The sequence below is a fragment of the Rattus norvegicus genome, chromosome 8 (assembly GCF_036323735.1).
Source record: "Rattus norvegicus strain BN/NHsdMcwi chromosome 8, GRCr8, whole genome shotgun sequence".
NCBI lineage: Eukaryota > Metazoa > Chordata > Mammalia > Rodentia > Muridae > Rattus > Rattus norvegicus.
Genome location: NC_086026.1, coordinates 124,727,870 through 124,744,121, shown reverse-complemented (window position 1 = coordinate 124,744,121; position 16,252 = coordinate 124,727,870). Strand labels below are relative to the sequence as shown.

The following is a 16,252-nucleotide window of genomic DNA, read 5'->3' as shown; positions in this document are numbered from 1 at the left end:
ATCTATGCACTTCTCCAGGCAGACGGGGACGTAGCTCCGGGAAAACGGGGCAGAGAACCAACTGAATTACTTTCTTCTCAGGGAAATAGGCAAAGACCAGCAGCCAGACTTGGGGGCTTTGGTCTGACAAGTTTGAAGACTACACCCGGCCGTAATACTCTGTATCTAGTCTTCTACAGGAAGACGACGTTTTGTTCATCAGGAAACGTGTTCACTTGAAACAGCCCTCTGAGAGGGTATAATTCTCCATCCCATTTTACAGATGTGGGAATGGAAACCCAGAGAGATATATCCATCCACCTAAGCTGTAATAGGACCGTCCACCCACTGAAACATTGTAACGTATCCTGGATTTGTCTTTTCATGTTTCTTTCCTTTGTAGTTGTGCTGGTCTTTCACCGCACCTCAATTTATAAGTAAGCCTAAGATAAAAAAAAAAATCAATCTATGGTCACAGGGCTGGAGAGATGGCTCTGTAACTAAGAGTGCATGCTGCTTTTACAGAGGACCTGAGTTCAGTTCCTAGCACCCACACAGGGCCAATCATAACCACCAGTAACTCCAGCTCCAGGGGGTCTAGCGCCCTCTTCTGGCCTCCGTGGTACACACTGTACTGGTGTGTACGATACTGACCCCAGTCTCAGACCTACACTTGTGCACATAATTTAAACAAGCCTATTGTATTGTCACACACTTGCAGCTAAATGGCAGATGGAGTGGGACGTTTTTTTTGCTCTGAAAGTGAGAACGCTAAGGACTGTCTTCTTCTGTGTCACACTTGGACGGTTGTGTCCTCCATTCCCAACTCAGTGGAGTTCAGACTGCCGCAAAGTCGTTTTCTTTGGCTTGTGGGGTAAGCTCTCTTCCAGGCCCCGCACGGTCTGCTCTGCGAGGTGGTATTGCCATTGCCGGGAGACACACACTGCCACACTGGGTGGTGGAGGGACAATCCTAGAATCCCAGCACTTGGCACCTGGAAGAAAGGAGGGTTAAGAGTGCAAGGTCAAATTCCTGGCCAGCCTGAGTTACAGGAGCCTTGCCTAAAAATACCAAAATAAATAAACAAATGAGTATATGTAACAGACTGCTGGTTGCTTTTGTCCTGTGACTCCCCCCCCCCTTTCCCAGAGCTTCAGGGGCCTAGCATGTGAGGGAATAGAAACATCCCTATAGAAGAAGGGCAGATCTTCACCCTGTAGACGTAGAAGGCGATTATTAACTCGTTCTGCCCTTCCCGTAGCTGCTTAAACTTGAGTCTCTGAGTAAAGATGTAGAGAGGGACACAGGTATTTCAGAGTCAAAACACGAGTAAGAGAGGTACCTAGTGTATCACCAGGTTACTTAGGTAGAAAGCAAGATGACTTTGGAGGGGTAGTGCAGCCTGTGTCCAGCTGTGGTATTTCCTAAGGACATGGGATAAAGAATGACCCAAGGGGCTGGGAGGTGGCTCAGTGGTTAAGAGCGCCTGCTGCTCCTGAGGACATGGGTTCAGTTCCCAACACCATGCCCAGTGCCTCACAACCAGCAGTAACTCTAGCTCCAAGTGAGCTCATAGCCCCTTCTGGCCTCTCTGAGTGTTTGCACGTGCGTGCATGTGCACACACACACACACACACACACACACACACACACACAAATAAATGAATACATAAATAAAAATTAATGAGACATCTCCTTTTTAAAAAAAAAAAAGTAGTCTTGGCTAGTAAGACAGCACGTGGCTTGCCAGTTTGTCAGGCTAATCGGTGTTCCCGATTTTCTACAGACTTGCTTTGCAGAAGTGTTATTATTAAAAAAAGGAGAAGTTGAGTCACGATATTTGATTTAATTTTGGTCAAAGCATGAATTAAACAAGCTCTGGCGACAGTGGCGCCATTCTCTCAGTTGGTTTCCACCAGTCGTCAGCAGGGTGAGCTTCCTGTGGCTTGAGTGAGCTGGAGGGGCCTCAGGATCTTCCTTCCTGCTGGAGATTTTCCATCAAGGTTGAGCTTCCTTAAGCAATGACTGGATTAACAGGCTGGGCTTATGTTAGAATTGGCAAAGTTTTCCTCAAATTCTTAGGGATTTCACTGTTACTTACTTCTTTTAAAAAAAAAGATTGCATATTTTTAAGTCTTTTGGGATAATCCTTTTAGTATAATCCTTAGAAACTGTCATTTTTGCATACTGACTTTTGTATTAAGGAAGGAGCCACTATACAAGCAACAACAACACCGAATTTGAACATTTCAGGAAGGGCCCGTCTAACGGTTAAGGGATTCAAAGCCAGTACAAAGGTTAAGGGAGAAAGGGAGAAAGTTAAATTACAGGAAGGTTGTCACTTAAAAATGTAGCATCTGTGCATTAAGACTGGGCAGCCTTGTGTTTTTTTTTTTTTTTTTTTTGAACAAGAAGTTCTGAGGAACCATTTTCGGTCAGATCATGGGAAGGTAGCAGTAGACTCCATGAGCGTCATGATGGGGACATAGCAACAGGAAGGCAAGTGAGATTCTGGAGCAGTAGCTGAGAGCCTATGTTTGCAGACAGCAATCAGACAGACAGACAGACAGGTGGGTCGACTCTGACTGGCAAATGGTGTAGAGATAATCTCTTCTACACTTTGTAAAAGTATTCAAGTGTCAATAAAAGGCTGATTGGACAATGGGCCTAGGCAGGGGATTAGAAGGTGGGACATCCAGCAGAAAGAGAGGGAGTGAGGGATGATGGGATAGCAACAGACACAGGGATTGGCCCCAGAATGCTGATGGAGAGAGCAGAAAAAAAATCTGAGGACCGGGTATCCAGCCATGTGACAGAACTTGGTATACAATAATGGGATGATTCACACATGAGCTACATTGGGAAGAGTCAAAGCGTATGGTCTAGGTATTTGAAAATATTTTGGAGTCTCAGAGTTGTTATTCTGGGAGCAGGGGCTGATAGGGAAAATGCTAGCATACAGAAAACACACAACAGTAGAATGGCATGAGCTTTTGAAACATCAGAGCCTATCCCTTGACACAATGTCTCCAACAAGGCCACACCTCCTCATCCTTCCCAAACAGTTCCACCAATTGGGGACCAAGCATTCAGTACCTATGGGAACCATTCTCATTCTAACTATCACACAGGGTCCCTTCCCAAGCAACCCAGGCAGGCCTTGAAGTCTTCATGTGGGCAGGGATGATCTTGAACAACTGTTCCTCCTGCCTCTGCCTTCTGGGTGCTGGGATTACAATCTTGTCCCCATGACTAGTTTACTGGGTCCAGGGGATCAAACCCAAAGCTTTGTACATGGTAGGCAAGTACTCTATCAGTTGAACCATATCTCCAGACCTCAAGATGCATTTTAAATCTTGAAATTGTTTGTATTGAATTTATTTTTGTTTGTATGTATGTGGCCGGTACATGTATGTGCACACATGCATATGGAAATCAGAGGACAAATGGAAAACCTTTGGAAGTCAGTTTTGTTCTTGCGTAGTTTGGATGTGCTTGGCCCAGGGAGTGGCACTTTTAGGAAGTGTGGCCTTGTTGGAGTAGGTGTGGCCATGTTGGTGGAAATATCACTGGGTGGGGTAGACTTTTGAGAACCTCCTCCTAGCTGCCTAGAAGTCAGTCTTTGGAACAAGAAGTAGACCTCTCAGCTCCTCCTGCACCATGTCTGCCTGGATGCTGCCATGCTCACACCTTGATGATAATGGACTGAACCTCTGAACCTGTAAGCCAGCCCCGATTAAATGTTGTCCTTTGTAAGAGTTGCCTTGGTCACAGTTCTCTTCTTTCTACCACGTGGATCCTTCCTGATGCTTGACTCAAGGCGTCAGGCTTGAAGACAATCATCATGACCCACTGAGCCATCTTTCCAGCCTAAGAGACACTTTATAGTTTATCCCTCTCGTGGATGGGGAGGGGCTCACAGGGCTGCACATCTGTTGAGAAGCTAGAGACAGTTGGTGACTGCTCATGTTGATAAAGTTGGCTTTCCTCCAGGGTGGGACCCTGGTAGGTTGCCCGACTACAGTTCAGGGTCCAACATTTACATGCTTTCAGACAAGACCAACTGGACATCAATAACTAGACATCTATACATCCATGCACCCATCCATCCATTCCTATGGCCTATCTGTTTGTCTGTCTGTCTGTCTGAAAAAGGATATAGGTGGAAAGGAGACAGGGAAGGACCTAAGAAGGGCTGGAGATGGGGAATGAGGAGTGGGTTGGATTTGAAACAAGACACATTCATGGAAGCACACGAACGAAAACACTGAAAAGAGAAGTTTAACTCTGTCAGGAAATCCTCCAGTCCAGTCTTTCGAATGAGTCTCCTCGTGTCCTGCTGTCACCATGAGGCCTGGCTGAGAAGTTCCACCCTTTTTCCAAAGACTGTAACGAACAGGCAGCAGAACTCATTCTGAAGAATTTGCCTGGAGTTGTCTTTGAAGAGAGTACGTAGAGTGACAATGAAGGGCCCTGGAGTCATATCTTTTCACTGCCTGCCTCTCCCCGAAACAGGATCAGAGGCTGAGTCATGTAGGAAGATGCTTTGGGTTGGGTCTGACCACACCTGGGTACAACTCAGGAGCTGTTGCACCAATGCAGTGTGCTGTGCTCCAGACACTTAGGGAGTGGGGTGCTTACAGGCAGCCTCTCACCTTCTGGCTATGGTAGACTTACCTGTCTTGTCAAGTTCACCACTCTGTATAGACGGAGTGTCTCCCTCCCTCCCACCTGTGTTTTTTATTTAAGTTTTTAGATTCATTTTTTTTTAATGTATATGAGTGTCGTGCCTGCATGCAGGTCAGAAGAAGGTGTCGAATCAGGTGGAACTGTGGTTATAGATGGTTAGGGGAGCTAGGATTAGAACTTGGGTCCTCTGCAAGAGCAACAAGTACTCTTAACTGCCGAGACACGTGTCCAGACTACCTACTGTCTGTCTGTCTTGTCTCTCTCTGTTTCTCTGTGTCTGTCTGTCTGTCTGTCTGTCTGTCTGTCTCTGTCTGTCTCTGTCTGTCTGTCTCTGTCTGTCTGTCTCTGTCTGTCTGTCTGTCTGTCTTGTCTCTCTCTGTTTCTCTGTGTCTGTCTGTCTGTCTGTCTGTCTCTGTCTGTCTGTCTGTCTGTCTCTCTCTCTCTGGATATGCACACGTGAGGGCGGGTGTGCCTGCACATGTGTGTTCATTCCTCTGCAGTGGAACAACCTCCAGTGTCAACCTTAGAATTGCCTTCTAACTTGTTTTTGAGATACTCTTTCATTGGCCTGGGGCTCACCATGTAAGTAAGGTAGGCTGGCCCAGGCATAAGCCCAGGGACCCTCTATTTACTGCCTTTAACCCTGGGATCACAAGCCACACCACCATGACCAGCATCTTGAATCTAAGGTTCGAATTCAAGCCACTGTGCTTACAGGAAAAAAAAAATGAAGCCGATGGAGCCCCAAGACTATGCCCTCTGCTGAACTGTATGTAAATTCCAGCCTTGGCTGTACATCCAACTCATCTGAGAAGTTTTAGAGGAATCCCACTTGCCTGAGTCAACCCCGTAGGCGTTCTGGCTCCCTGGCTTAGCCGGGCTCTCCCTTCATCACAATCTTTGCTTCTGATGTGGAAGCCGAGATAAAAAGCACTGATTCAGCCCAACCCCAGTGAGGGCACGGATGAGCCTGTGTCCGGGAACGGCAAGGTATTTAGGTTGGGTTCAGCACCTCCCATTCGTTGGCAGGCTCACAAAAACGAGCCAGGTTTCAGAGCTGAGCCCTGCAAGGAGCGAGATTCTTTTACTTCGGAGACAGCCACAGAATGGCAGCTTCCTTGGAGATGAGGTGTAGCTCACTTGTCTACTGTGTAACACTCCGGGGGTTCCATCCCCAGGAAAGCATAAAATGGGAGGGAGAGCACATGCTTGCTTGTAACCCCAGCCTTTTGGAGAGTGAATTTGTCGTTGGGATCAGAGTGATCTTTACCTACACAGGAAGCCAGGAGCGCCTGCTCTTGAGGCCTACCTGGGAGATCTGAAGGGAAGGGTAGGGGGTTGGGAATATGGGGGAGAGTCTCTCACTGAACCTGGAGCCTGCTGGTTCCATTAAGCAAGGCTGGCTGGCCTGCTAATCCCTGAGAGCATCTGTTTTTGCTTCCTCAGGGCTGGGATCACAGCAGGAACTACTGCTCCTCTTGCCTAAGTGCTGGGGGTTTAACTTGATCACCGCGTGAGCATGACTAACTGAAGCATCTCTCCGGCCCCTGGGGTCATTTCTTCACAGTGATCATTGCAGAGGGGCCGGTTAAATTCGTCGTTCCCCTCCCTTCCTGTGTTCTGGGATCGTCCACAGCTTCTGTCTGGTCATCCAGGGCTGACAGTAAATCAGTGTGGCTGATAATGTGGGTGGAAAGGATACTCTAATGATTCTGCTTTGTGGGAGGAACACCTCACCAAGGTGCTTTTGTCATGCAGGATTTTAATTAGCACCACTGAAGGGCTATAAAAATAGTCCCTTCAGACTGGGGTGATGGCTTTGGGACTCTGTGGGTTCAAGTGCTTGCTTATAAGCATGAAGACCTGAGTTCAAATTTCTAGTCTGAGTGCTGGTGGCTGTTGGCATTCTGTCTAAGCTCCACCCCCACAACTATCTGGCAATACCCAGATATGCTCCGCCCCACAGTTGCCTGGCAACAGCCAGCTGTGCTTGATTATAAAGGGAGCTGCTTGTCCCCTCCTCTCCCTCTTACTTTTCTCTTGCTCTTGCTTTTCCTCTTCTCCTGCCCTCTTTGTCCCTGTCCCTTCTCTCCCCCTTTCCTCCCATGTGCCCATGGCTGGCCTTTCCAATCTTCTTCTACTCTTCTTCTCTCATTAAACCTTTCCACATGGAACCAAGTTGGCTTGGTGTGCTTTGTCCCGAGAGATTTAAACTTCAACAGTGGCTGCATGTGTTTTAACCTCACTGCTCTGAAAAGCAGGGAATGGAGGGTCACTACTAGGGCTGGCTGGTAGGCAACACACACACATGCACACACACATGCTTACACACACACACACACGTGCACACACAGGCACGTGCACGTACACAGGTGCTTATACATGCACACATGTGCACACACATGAACATGCACACATAGGTAGACATACACGCCCGCTTCTTTGCAGAGGGCTGCAAGAATAATATTGTTGGGTTGCAGAGGTTGCTAAGGGAGTAATGCACTTGTACAATCATAAGGATCAGAGTTTGGATTCCCCAGGACCCACACAAAAGCCAGTGATGTAGCAGGTGCTGTGCCTGCAATCTCAGCACCTCTCTGCTGAGGTAGAAAGGCCCAGAGACAGGAGAATGCCCTGCAGCTCTGGTTTTCCTCAAGGTAGAAGGCAAGGACTGATATCCAAAGTTATCTCCTGACCTCTGCATGCAGGTTTTTCTGCACACACACCCGCACGCACGCGCGCGCGCGCACACACACACACACACACACGCGCGCGCGCAGGTTAAAAACATAATATTGCTTTGTCAGAGTAAAGTGTGCATCTGGCCTCAGTCTCCATGTAGGGTAGTGAGGATTATGGGGTTATAGATAGCTCAGACTCATCCTGGACAAAAAAAAAACAAAACAAAACAAAAAAAAAACCCAGAAGGTTGGAACAGCGATGGGGTGAGAGGGAACCCTGGAAAGTCTAGGTGTGGGAGGGGAGGGTTTAGAACATCATGGTGGCCATTCCTATGAAAAAGCCACAGAGAAAGCCATGGCTTTGTATATTAACTTTAAAATTCTCTCCTAGAGACACAGGAGAGGAGAGAGAGGGAAGCCTGGGGTGGGTTGAGGAATGCTTGCTTTGAACCAGGCTTGGCTTTTATCAAGGTGTCCAGCGAAGAATCGGCATCCCTAGGGCCTTGGGGGTTTCCCCCTGTGAGCTGGTCCCCTCTCTGTTCTGTTCTGGGAGCTCAACCGCGTTAGGCAGGCTGTGGCTGAAACCCTCCAAAAAGCCTTTCGTTATAAAAAAAAAAGTGTGTTATAAAAAAAACAATGTTTTCTCTGAAATATTAATTTCCTTGCTCTGGGCTTTTGTGGGCTTTGCCTGGTAACTTAATCCCAGCACCCCCTCAGCTCTCCATTTTGTGTCTGTCACTGAAATGGGGCTTAACAAGAATCACTTGATACCTTGGCAAACCTTCCCTGTTTTAAACAGTCTTTTATCTTGGGGCCAGGGATTTGCATTTGCGGAGGATAGGCCCGCTGACTCCAGCCCCTGCAGGCAGGTTGCAACTTGTTGCAGATCGACTTTGGCCCATTTCTTTCACTACCAGAACCTCCTGGTGCTGCCACTCTGGGTTTAGGATTTAACAGGAGAGCTAATCCCTGTCCTTAGTTGTTAGTTGTTTTCTGTTTTTGCTTCACCCAGGACACCAAGGCCAGAGCCAGCAAAGTACCTAGTACAAGCCCCTCCCCCAACCCCCACCACTTTCATAATAGATGACGCCCAAGGCTGGAGCAGCTCTCTTCTCTCTTTCCCAGAGTTCCATTCCATTCCCAACCTGCTGTATTATCTACGGCCTCTCTTCTTGAGGAATTTGCTTACTATCAGGTTTCTCTCTCTCTCTCTCTCTCTCTCTCTCTCTCTGTGTGTGTGTGTGTGTGTGTGTGTGTGTGTGTGTGTGTGTGTGTGTGTGTTGGGGAGTGCAGGGGGGTGTTGTTAGTTTGTTTTGTTGTTTTGTTTGTTTCTGTTAGCCCAGGCTGGCCTGAACTTTCTGTGGTCCTCTTACCCCCTTCTTCCTGGTGCTAGGCTTACAGCCCTGGGCCATTTTTACCCCAGAGAGTCTTCATTTCTCCATCTCCCCAAAATCTGAGTCTGCTAGGTCCTTTGAGATTTCTTTTGATTGATAGAATGATGGTGTACGTGGTTGTGTATGTGTGTGCATGCAGACGCACGTGTGTAGGTGTGTATGCATGTGCAAGAGCGTATGGAGGCCAGAATTTAAACTCAGGAGCCATTAACACATCCCTGGTTCCCTTTTGGAAACCATGCCTTTCACTGGCCTGGAGGTGTCACACTGGGCCAGGTTGGCCACCAAGAGATCTGCCTGTATCTCTCCCTAACACAGAGGTGAACATCAAACACTGCTGGTCTGCTTTACCTCCTTCCCCTCCTGCTCCTCCTCCTCCTGCTCCTCTTCCTCCTCTTCTTCTTTCTCCTCTTCCTCCTTCTCCTCCTCCTTCCCCTCCTGACCCTCCTCCTCCTTCTCCTCTTCCTCCCCAACTCCTCCTCCTCCTTCTTATTCTTTTTCTTCCTCGGACAATGGGGATTAAATATCAGTCTTCATGCTTGTATGCTTGGGAAGCAAGCATTTGCCCCAGTGAACTGTCTGCCTGGCCCCTTGGATGTGTTTGTCCTGATGAAAATCTCTTCAGTGTTGTTCACATGTGACTTTTGAGTGGCTAGTGTGATGTAGAACCAAGTATGTAATTTTATTTACTTTATTTATTTTTATATTGTTGTTGTTATTATTATTGTTATTATTATTATTAATTATTTTTTACTTTGGCAGTATTGGGAATTGAACCCAGGGCACCAGGCGAGTGCTATCACAGGGCCACTACCCAGCCTGACTTTACTTATCTTAATCTTAGTGATGAAAAGTGTAGCTTGATGCTGGCTGCCTTAGGGCTTGGGGTTCTGCCCTTGACCTCAAGATTTCAGGAAGGTGCCTCTTGCCAGAGGCCTTTCTGGGGACTCTGGAGTCTGACTCCAGCTCTGTCTTCAGGCCAGCTCCCGAAGGGGGAAAAAATGCACCCTGACTTCTAACCTAATGTCCTTTCCACTGCTAATTCTGGCTACTTAAACCTGGAGTTATTTACCTTTTACAAATTACACTCATATCTGGATTTATCATGTGCCCCCACCCTTTATTGTCCCATTTTTCCCCATGAACTTGTCCTGATTCCTTGGGCAGCAACTGTAAGTAAGTTTTCAGGTTTTGTTTTGTTTTTTGTTCTTTTTTTCTTTTCTTTCTTTCTTTTCTTTCTTTCTTTCTTCCTTTTTTTTTTTTTTTTTTAAGATCAGATGAATTTGGCAGAAGAGAAGGCCTTTTTTCCTGGAACCTGCAAATGGGATATGGGAGGAGCTTTCATAAGACTTGGAGGAAAGATCAGCCAGCCAGGGCAGTGGAGCCAATGTTGGAGATGCCCAGAGTGCAGCCAGAAACTAAACGGAGCCTTTAAGTTAAAAAACAGACTCAAGTTATAAATCAGAGGCAAATTTCATGGAAAGGGCTGGAGGCTAGCCCTGGGTGTCCGCCATTTAAGGGGTTTATCAGGAATAGCCTGGAGCGATGCCTCACCCTGTATAGTGCTCAGGCTTGGGGACTCCTGCATGAAGATGCATAAAACTGGGCGTGGTAGCGAGAGCCTGTAACCCCGCCCCTGGGGAGGCAGCCCCGGAGCTTGCTGGTCTGAGAATCTATCCAAATCAGTGAACTTCAGGGCTGGAGAGACCCTGTTGCAAAAGCGAACCTGGAGGACCAGAGAGGAAGGCCGCAGAAGTTGATCCCCCACCATACATGATCACGCATGTGCACGCATGCGCACACACAGCACATGCACAAGACTGGAAAGAACATCTTATTGGTTGCAGTTATATTTGAGCAGAGATTGGAATCAAGGCGAGAAGAGGGTGGGTCTCGGGAGTGAGAACACTTCACTGGAAGGAAAAACAGGGTAGGTGCCCAAAGCGGTGGCCGGTGGCTCGCCACCTCCTGCCTTCAGCCCTACGGGTTTCTTTAGTCATTTCTGTGTGCATCTCTCGATGCCTATTCTTTACGATGAACTCCGAAGGAATTGGGATCTAGGTGGCCTGACTGCTCTGGACAAAAAGATTAGGTTAAAGTGGAGAGGACAAGTCCTATCCAGATACACTCTAATAGTCATTTCCAGCCCGGAATCCTTTCTTCTCTCCAGCATGAGGTAGGTTTAGTGAGCAAGTTATTTGAATGGGGATCCAAGTGAAGAGGTCAACGTTAAGCAGATGGTAGAGCTTCCATAAAGGGACTTCTTCAGAGGTCTGAAGTGGGGGGGAGGGGCGGTGATCGCTCAGTTGATAAAGCCTTTGCCACACAGGCAGGAGGGTCTGGATGTGATCCTCAGGACACATGTTAAAAACAAACCAACCAGCCAACCAACCAAGAAGATGTGGTGGAATTTAGCATCGAAGAAGCAGAGACAGGTGAATCTCTGGGACCCAGGGTCCAGCCGGCCTGGCCAAATAGGTGAGCTTGAGCCCGTGAGAGACAAACAGTGGGATGTCGCCTGAGGAACAACCACCAGGATTGTGCCATCCTTCATACATATGGGTACACGTGTGAACACACGCACATTTATAAACACACATGTCCCGGCACAAACCCGACCTTACCTTACACTTCAGCCCTCACAGTTGTGAGGAATAAATGTGTTTTTTATTTGTTTACAATTTTTTAAGAAGTTTTGTGTGTGTGTGTGTGTGTGTGTGTGTGTGTGTGTGTGTGTGTGTGTACCTGTGTGCGTGCAGGTCGGCTTGCTTGTGTGTGGAGGTTAGAAGTTGACTCTGGGTGCCTTTCCCTATTGCACTTCACCGTCCATCCATCCATCCATCCATCCATTCATCCATCCATCCATCCATCCATCCATCCATCCATCCATCCATCCATCCATCCATTTGCAGCAGGGTCTCTTATTGAGCTTGCCTCTTGGCTAGGCTGACTTGCCAGTGAATTCCAAGACTCTGCTATTATATACCACCCTCCCCACCCCCCAGCAGTGAGGTTTCAGGTGAGTGCCCCTGCGCCCGGCTTCCTTGCGTGTTCTGAAGATCTAGACTCGGGTTCTCCAGTTTGTGCAGCACAGCAGGACCCTTACCCACTCAGCTGTCTCTCTAGTCCCAGTGTCGATTTTTAATAAATGACACCGTCCAGGTACTTGGCTACGAAAGCACAAACAAGTGCCTCAGTGGGCTTTTGGGGAGAAGCTGACTTTTCTTGACATTCAGGCCGGGACCTCGAGTAAGTAAGACCCATGAAAGGCAGCCCTCCCCTCCACTCTTTCTCATCTAAGCACTCTGTGAGAAAACAAGCAAAACCCTCTGATCTGGGGCAGATTCTCAGATTTCATTTCCCATTTGCTGCTCTCGGCTGTCTTTTCTTAAAGTCTGAACTGTGCAGGAAACTCGGTTCTTTCTCCTTGCGCTTCCGCTGATTGGAAACCGGACAGGGGAAGGTTCCAGGGCCTGGTGTTATCTCAGAAACCCAAGTGGATCTCAACTCACAGTCTGTTTTCTGTGGCCAGCCTGTCAAACAGAGAGTTTGGCTGCTGGGAATGGCCATTGTTTGAATACTAGGGCCAACGCCATGCAGAGGACTGATTCTGCTTTCAGTCCCTGAGAATAGACTGCATTTCTGGCTTTTGAGATCAGCTGGAATCCGTGGTATACAAGGATAGGATTCACATTCAGCTCTGACTTTTAATTCCATTGATTTCTGTTGACCGGGCTGGGGATGTAAGCCAGTAGGTAGAATGCATACTTAACACACAGAAAGCTCTGAGAGTCAGCTCAGGAACTACAGAAACCAGAGGTGGAGTTACACAGGCCGGCGACCTAGCACTCTGGAGGTAGAGGCAGAAAAATTAGAAGTTCACGGTCATCCTTGCTACACAGTGTGTTCAAGGCCAACCTGGACTACATGAGACCCCATCAGAAACAAAGCAAAACCAAACCAAACCAACCAACCAACCAACCAAACGAACAAAAGAACGGGTTAGTTAAGAAGGCTCAGAGAGTAAAGGTGTTCGCAGCCTAGCCTCTTTCTGGAGTCTACATGTTAGAAGAAGAAAAGTAATTTTCACAAGTTGCGTTAGCTCTGTGAGGTGCACATCCAACCGCGTACACACACAATAAATAAATGTCTTTTTTTTTTTAAATCCAGAGGATCTGGAATTTAATACTGAAAATAGAGTGAACCCTTATTAGACGGTAGAGCCAGGGCTAGGATAATGACAGTTTCCCGGGAGTGGGCAGTCCCTTCCTGTGACACTTCCAACTGGTTGTCTGAGCCAACTTGAACAAGTTACGAGAACACACCCCTCCTTTGGAACCAAGAGAGCTGAGCTGAGCGCTGTGCAGCCCCTCATCCAGCAGAACTGGATCACTGCTTATGAACTAGACGTTTATGTACATTCGTGCCTGGGCTTTACCACTGTTCACCATCCAGGCTGCGGCCAGAGGTGTCAAGTAAACACTGATATTTCTAAGGCTGAGGGCTTAAACTCCTTACAGTAAGTGCTTTGCTCTGAACTGGGGCTTTCTTCTCTGCCCTGAAAGAAATCAGAGGAAATGCCTACAGCCTCTGTACGGAAAGGAGTCCTTTGTCACGTGGCAGAATTTCCCTTCCTCTTAGCTCGTGACACCCAAATGACATTTTGAGTTTAGTCTTGAGAGCCTGCTCTGCCTCGGTGATTAGTGTTTGTATGGGAGCCTTGGGTGGGGATATGGAAGTTGAAAAGAGAGGGAGTCTCATGAAACAAAGAAAGCGAACTGGACAATGTACCTCAAATCGTTCGTGCTCCATGGTCTCCAAACCCTTTTTTTTTTTGGTCTATGTGCGTGCATGAGTAAGTGTGGTGTGTGTGTGTGTGTGTGTGTGTGTGTGTGTGTGTGTGTGTGTGTGTGTGTAGAGGGCAGAGAGAAGCTTTGGCAGTTGGTTCTCTCTTTTTGCCACAAGGGTCTCAAGACCTGAACTATAGTTGTCAGGCCTGGTAGAAGATGTGTATGTCTGTTGAGCTGTCTGGTCTCCTTCACCTTGTTTTGTGAACCTGGGGCTTACTGATTCAGGAGGCTGGCTGGCCAGCGAACTTTGGGCATCTGCCCATCTCCACTTCCCCACATTGGGACTACAAACACGCACCACCACACTTGCCTTTTTTATGTGAGTTTTAGCAGTGGAACTCAGGTACTCACGTTTGCCTGGTGACACATTTACTCACTGAGCTGTCTCACAGCCCAACCCCTTTCCCTATAGGTTAAATCAAACTATTCTTTTCAGCTGGGACTGAAACACGTAGACTCCCTAACTCCTGAGAGTTGGATTGGGACTGTTTTGTAAAGCGAATAGACTTTAAAGATTATCATAACCAACTGACCAGTTTGGTCCGGGAAAAGACACAAGAGTTGAGTAGATAATTGCTCACCCACCGGAGGCTGGGCTCGGAGCCTTTTCTACCTGTATTTTCTGCTTGTATTTCTCGCTCACCAGGCTCTCCTCCAGAACACATCGGAAGGCAGAATCATGCAGTTAGCCTTCATGTGAGGAAATGGCTTGAGGAGAGAGTAGAAGAAAAGGTTTCCTGTATATCTGGAGTGTAGAACACCTCGTAACCTGGATACCTGACGATACACTGCCTGAGCGCTTTTCCATGTCCCCTTAGCTATGAATCTAAATGTGTCAGTTCTGTCTCTGAGGAAGACAGCTGTACACAACGAAACTTCATTCTAGTATTTCGGAATCCCTCAGTTCTAGGGTGCCTTATTGCCCTGTCACCATAGCAACATTCTAATTAGTACATCACCAGGCAGGTTGGTTCTTACCTGGTGCAAGAAGTCAGCAGAAGGGCCTCACCATTGATCATTGCTCTTAAGTGGTCAGTGGTCAGTTCCAAGCTGGTAACGAACAATCACACACACGCACACACGCACTCTCGCATGCACGCGCACACACACAAGACCTAGGGATTGGAGCCAGAGCTTCATGTGTGTAAGGTGCGTGCTCTACCACTGAGCTACATCCCAGCCATGCACAGTTCAAAACAGTCACTTTGGTTCTAGAAAGGTGGTTTAAAGATCCTTGAGTACACTTATTAAACACAGAGGGTGCCCCTTATACAAGGGGTTGGTTCCTCTAGAAGGTTCCTATCTAGAACCTTCCATATGTTGCCAAACCCCAAGACAGGGTAGGACTATGAGATTAGGTTCTTAAATTATGACTATATATTCTATCTAAAACTTCTGCTAATCTGCTAACCTCAGAACTCAAAATAAACTCAGAGACTCTTTCCCTTGAAGTTCAGAGACCCCTCTGCTCTCCAAGCTCAGACACCCCATTCCTCTAACATCTATAATAGCAAGGTTCTCTGGGTTATTGCTGGGTCTCTTATCAGGTTTTCCTATAGGGCGTGGCCAGCAATCCATCCCAGCACATCTCCCTGTTGAGCCTGGGGAGAACCTTTATAATTTACAAAAATTATACTAACAGCCGATTCTGTTTTATCTGTGAATGCTGTGTAGTACAGGGGTGATAAACGCATCGTGTAGCACATGTCCATCCACTCGGACTTCTAGAAACATGTCAGGGCCCTTAAACTGCTGCCTGCCATTAGCACACTGGGACAGATTTACCATGCTCCTAATCACCCTGAAAATCATCTATAAACAGATCATTATTATTTTTTAACTGCTTAAATGCATTTCTTTGTATGTGTATGTATGTGTTTTGCCTGTGTATGTAAGTGTAGCATGTGCATGCCTATGGCGGTGGAGGTCAGAGAAGGTCAGATCCTCCGGGCCTGTTAGAAGTGTTTGTGAACCACCTTATGGGTTCTGGGGCTCGAATCTGGGATCATTAGAAGAACAAGTGCTCTTAATCACTGAGCCATCTCTGTAGTCCCCTCTTCCCATTCTATTCCTACAATTTTCCTACTGGTCCACTGTTCCACTGTTGTACATAGCATTACCTGTCTAATGAGAGGGCGGCGTCATGCTTCCTTTTGCCTTAGAACGTTTTCACATGTTGTTCCCGTGTGTTTCTTCTCTATCTTAGCCCCAAGGCACTTGTCATTGCTGAGGAATACACTGACTGGATGCTGTCCATGGCCCCAGAGAAAGTCCAAGGCTGAACCTGGAATTGCCCTTGGTCTAGTTAACTTCATCCACTTGACACTGACTAGACACATCTGATTGGTCTGTTGGGATGCTTCTAGGAGATTGTCTTGAAACTAACTGAGGCTGGAGGGCCTAGCCCTCTGCGGCTGCCATTATCCCCAGGCAGGGGGCCCAGGCTGGGTAAGGCAGCTGGGTAAGCACGAGCCTACTGGAGGTACCAAGCAGCATCTTCCATGGTTTCTGATGTGAGTTCTCTACTAGAAAAAGACAGCAAACACACCTGCCCTCACCTCCTGCCTGAGTTCTGTCCCCGGCTCCCCTCAGCGATGGACTGTGAGCTGGAAACATGAGGCGAAGCAAACCCTTTCCTCCCTAAGTTGCGTTAGGTCAG

General features: G+C 47.5%; 1 protein-coding gene across 2 annotated transcripts in view; it reads left to right on the top strand.

Moving 5' to 3' along the window:
- The window catches only part of Tgfbr2 (transforming growth factor, beta receptor 2), an 89,065-nt gene that overhangs the window by 17,620 nt on the left and 55,193 nt on the right, over positions 1–16,252 (top strand). The window contains exon 2 of one of the 2 annotated variants that reach the window (XM_008766690.2): positions 263–337. The exons of the other annotated variant lie outside the window; for it this stretch is intronic. Within the exon in view, the coding sequence (XP_008764912.1) occupies positions 263–337 (75 nt within the window). The remainder of the gene's footprint in view (positions 1–262; positions 338–16,252) is intronic. 2 annotated transcript variants of the gene reach the window in all.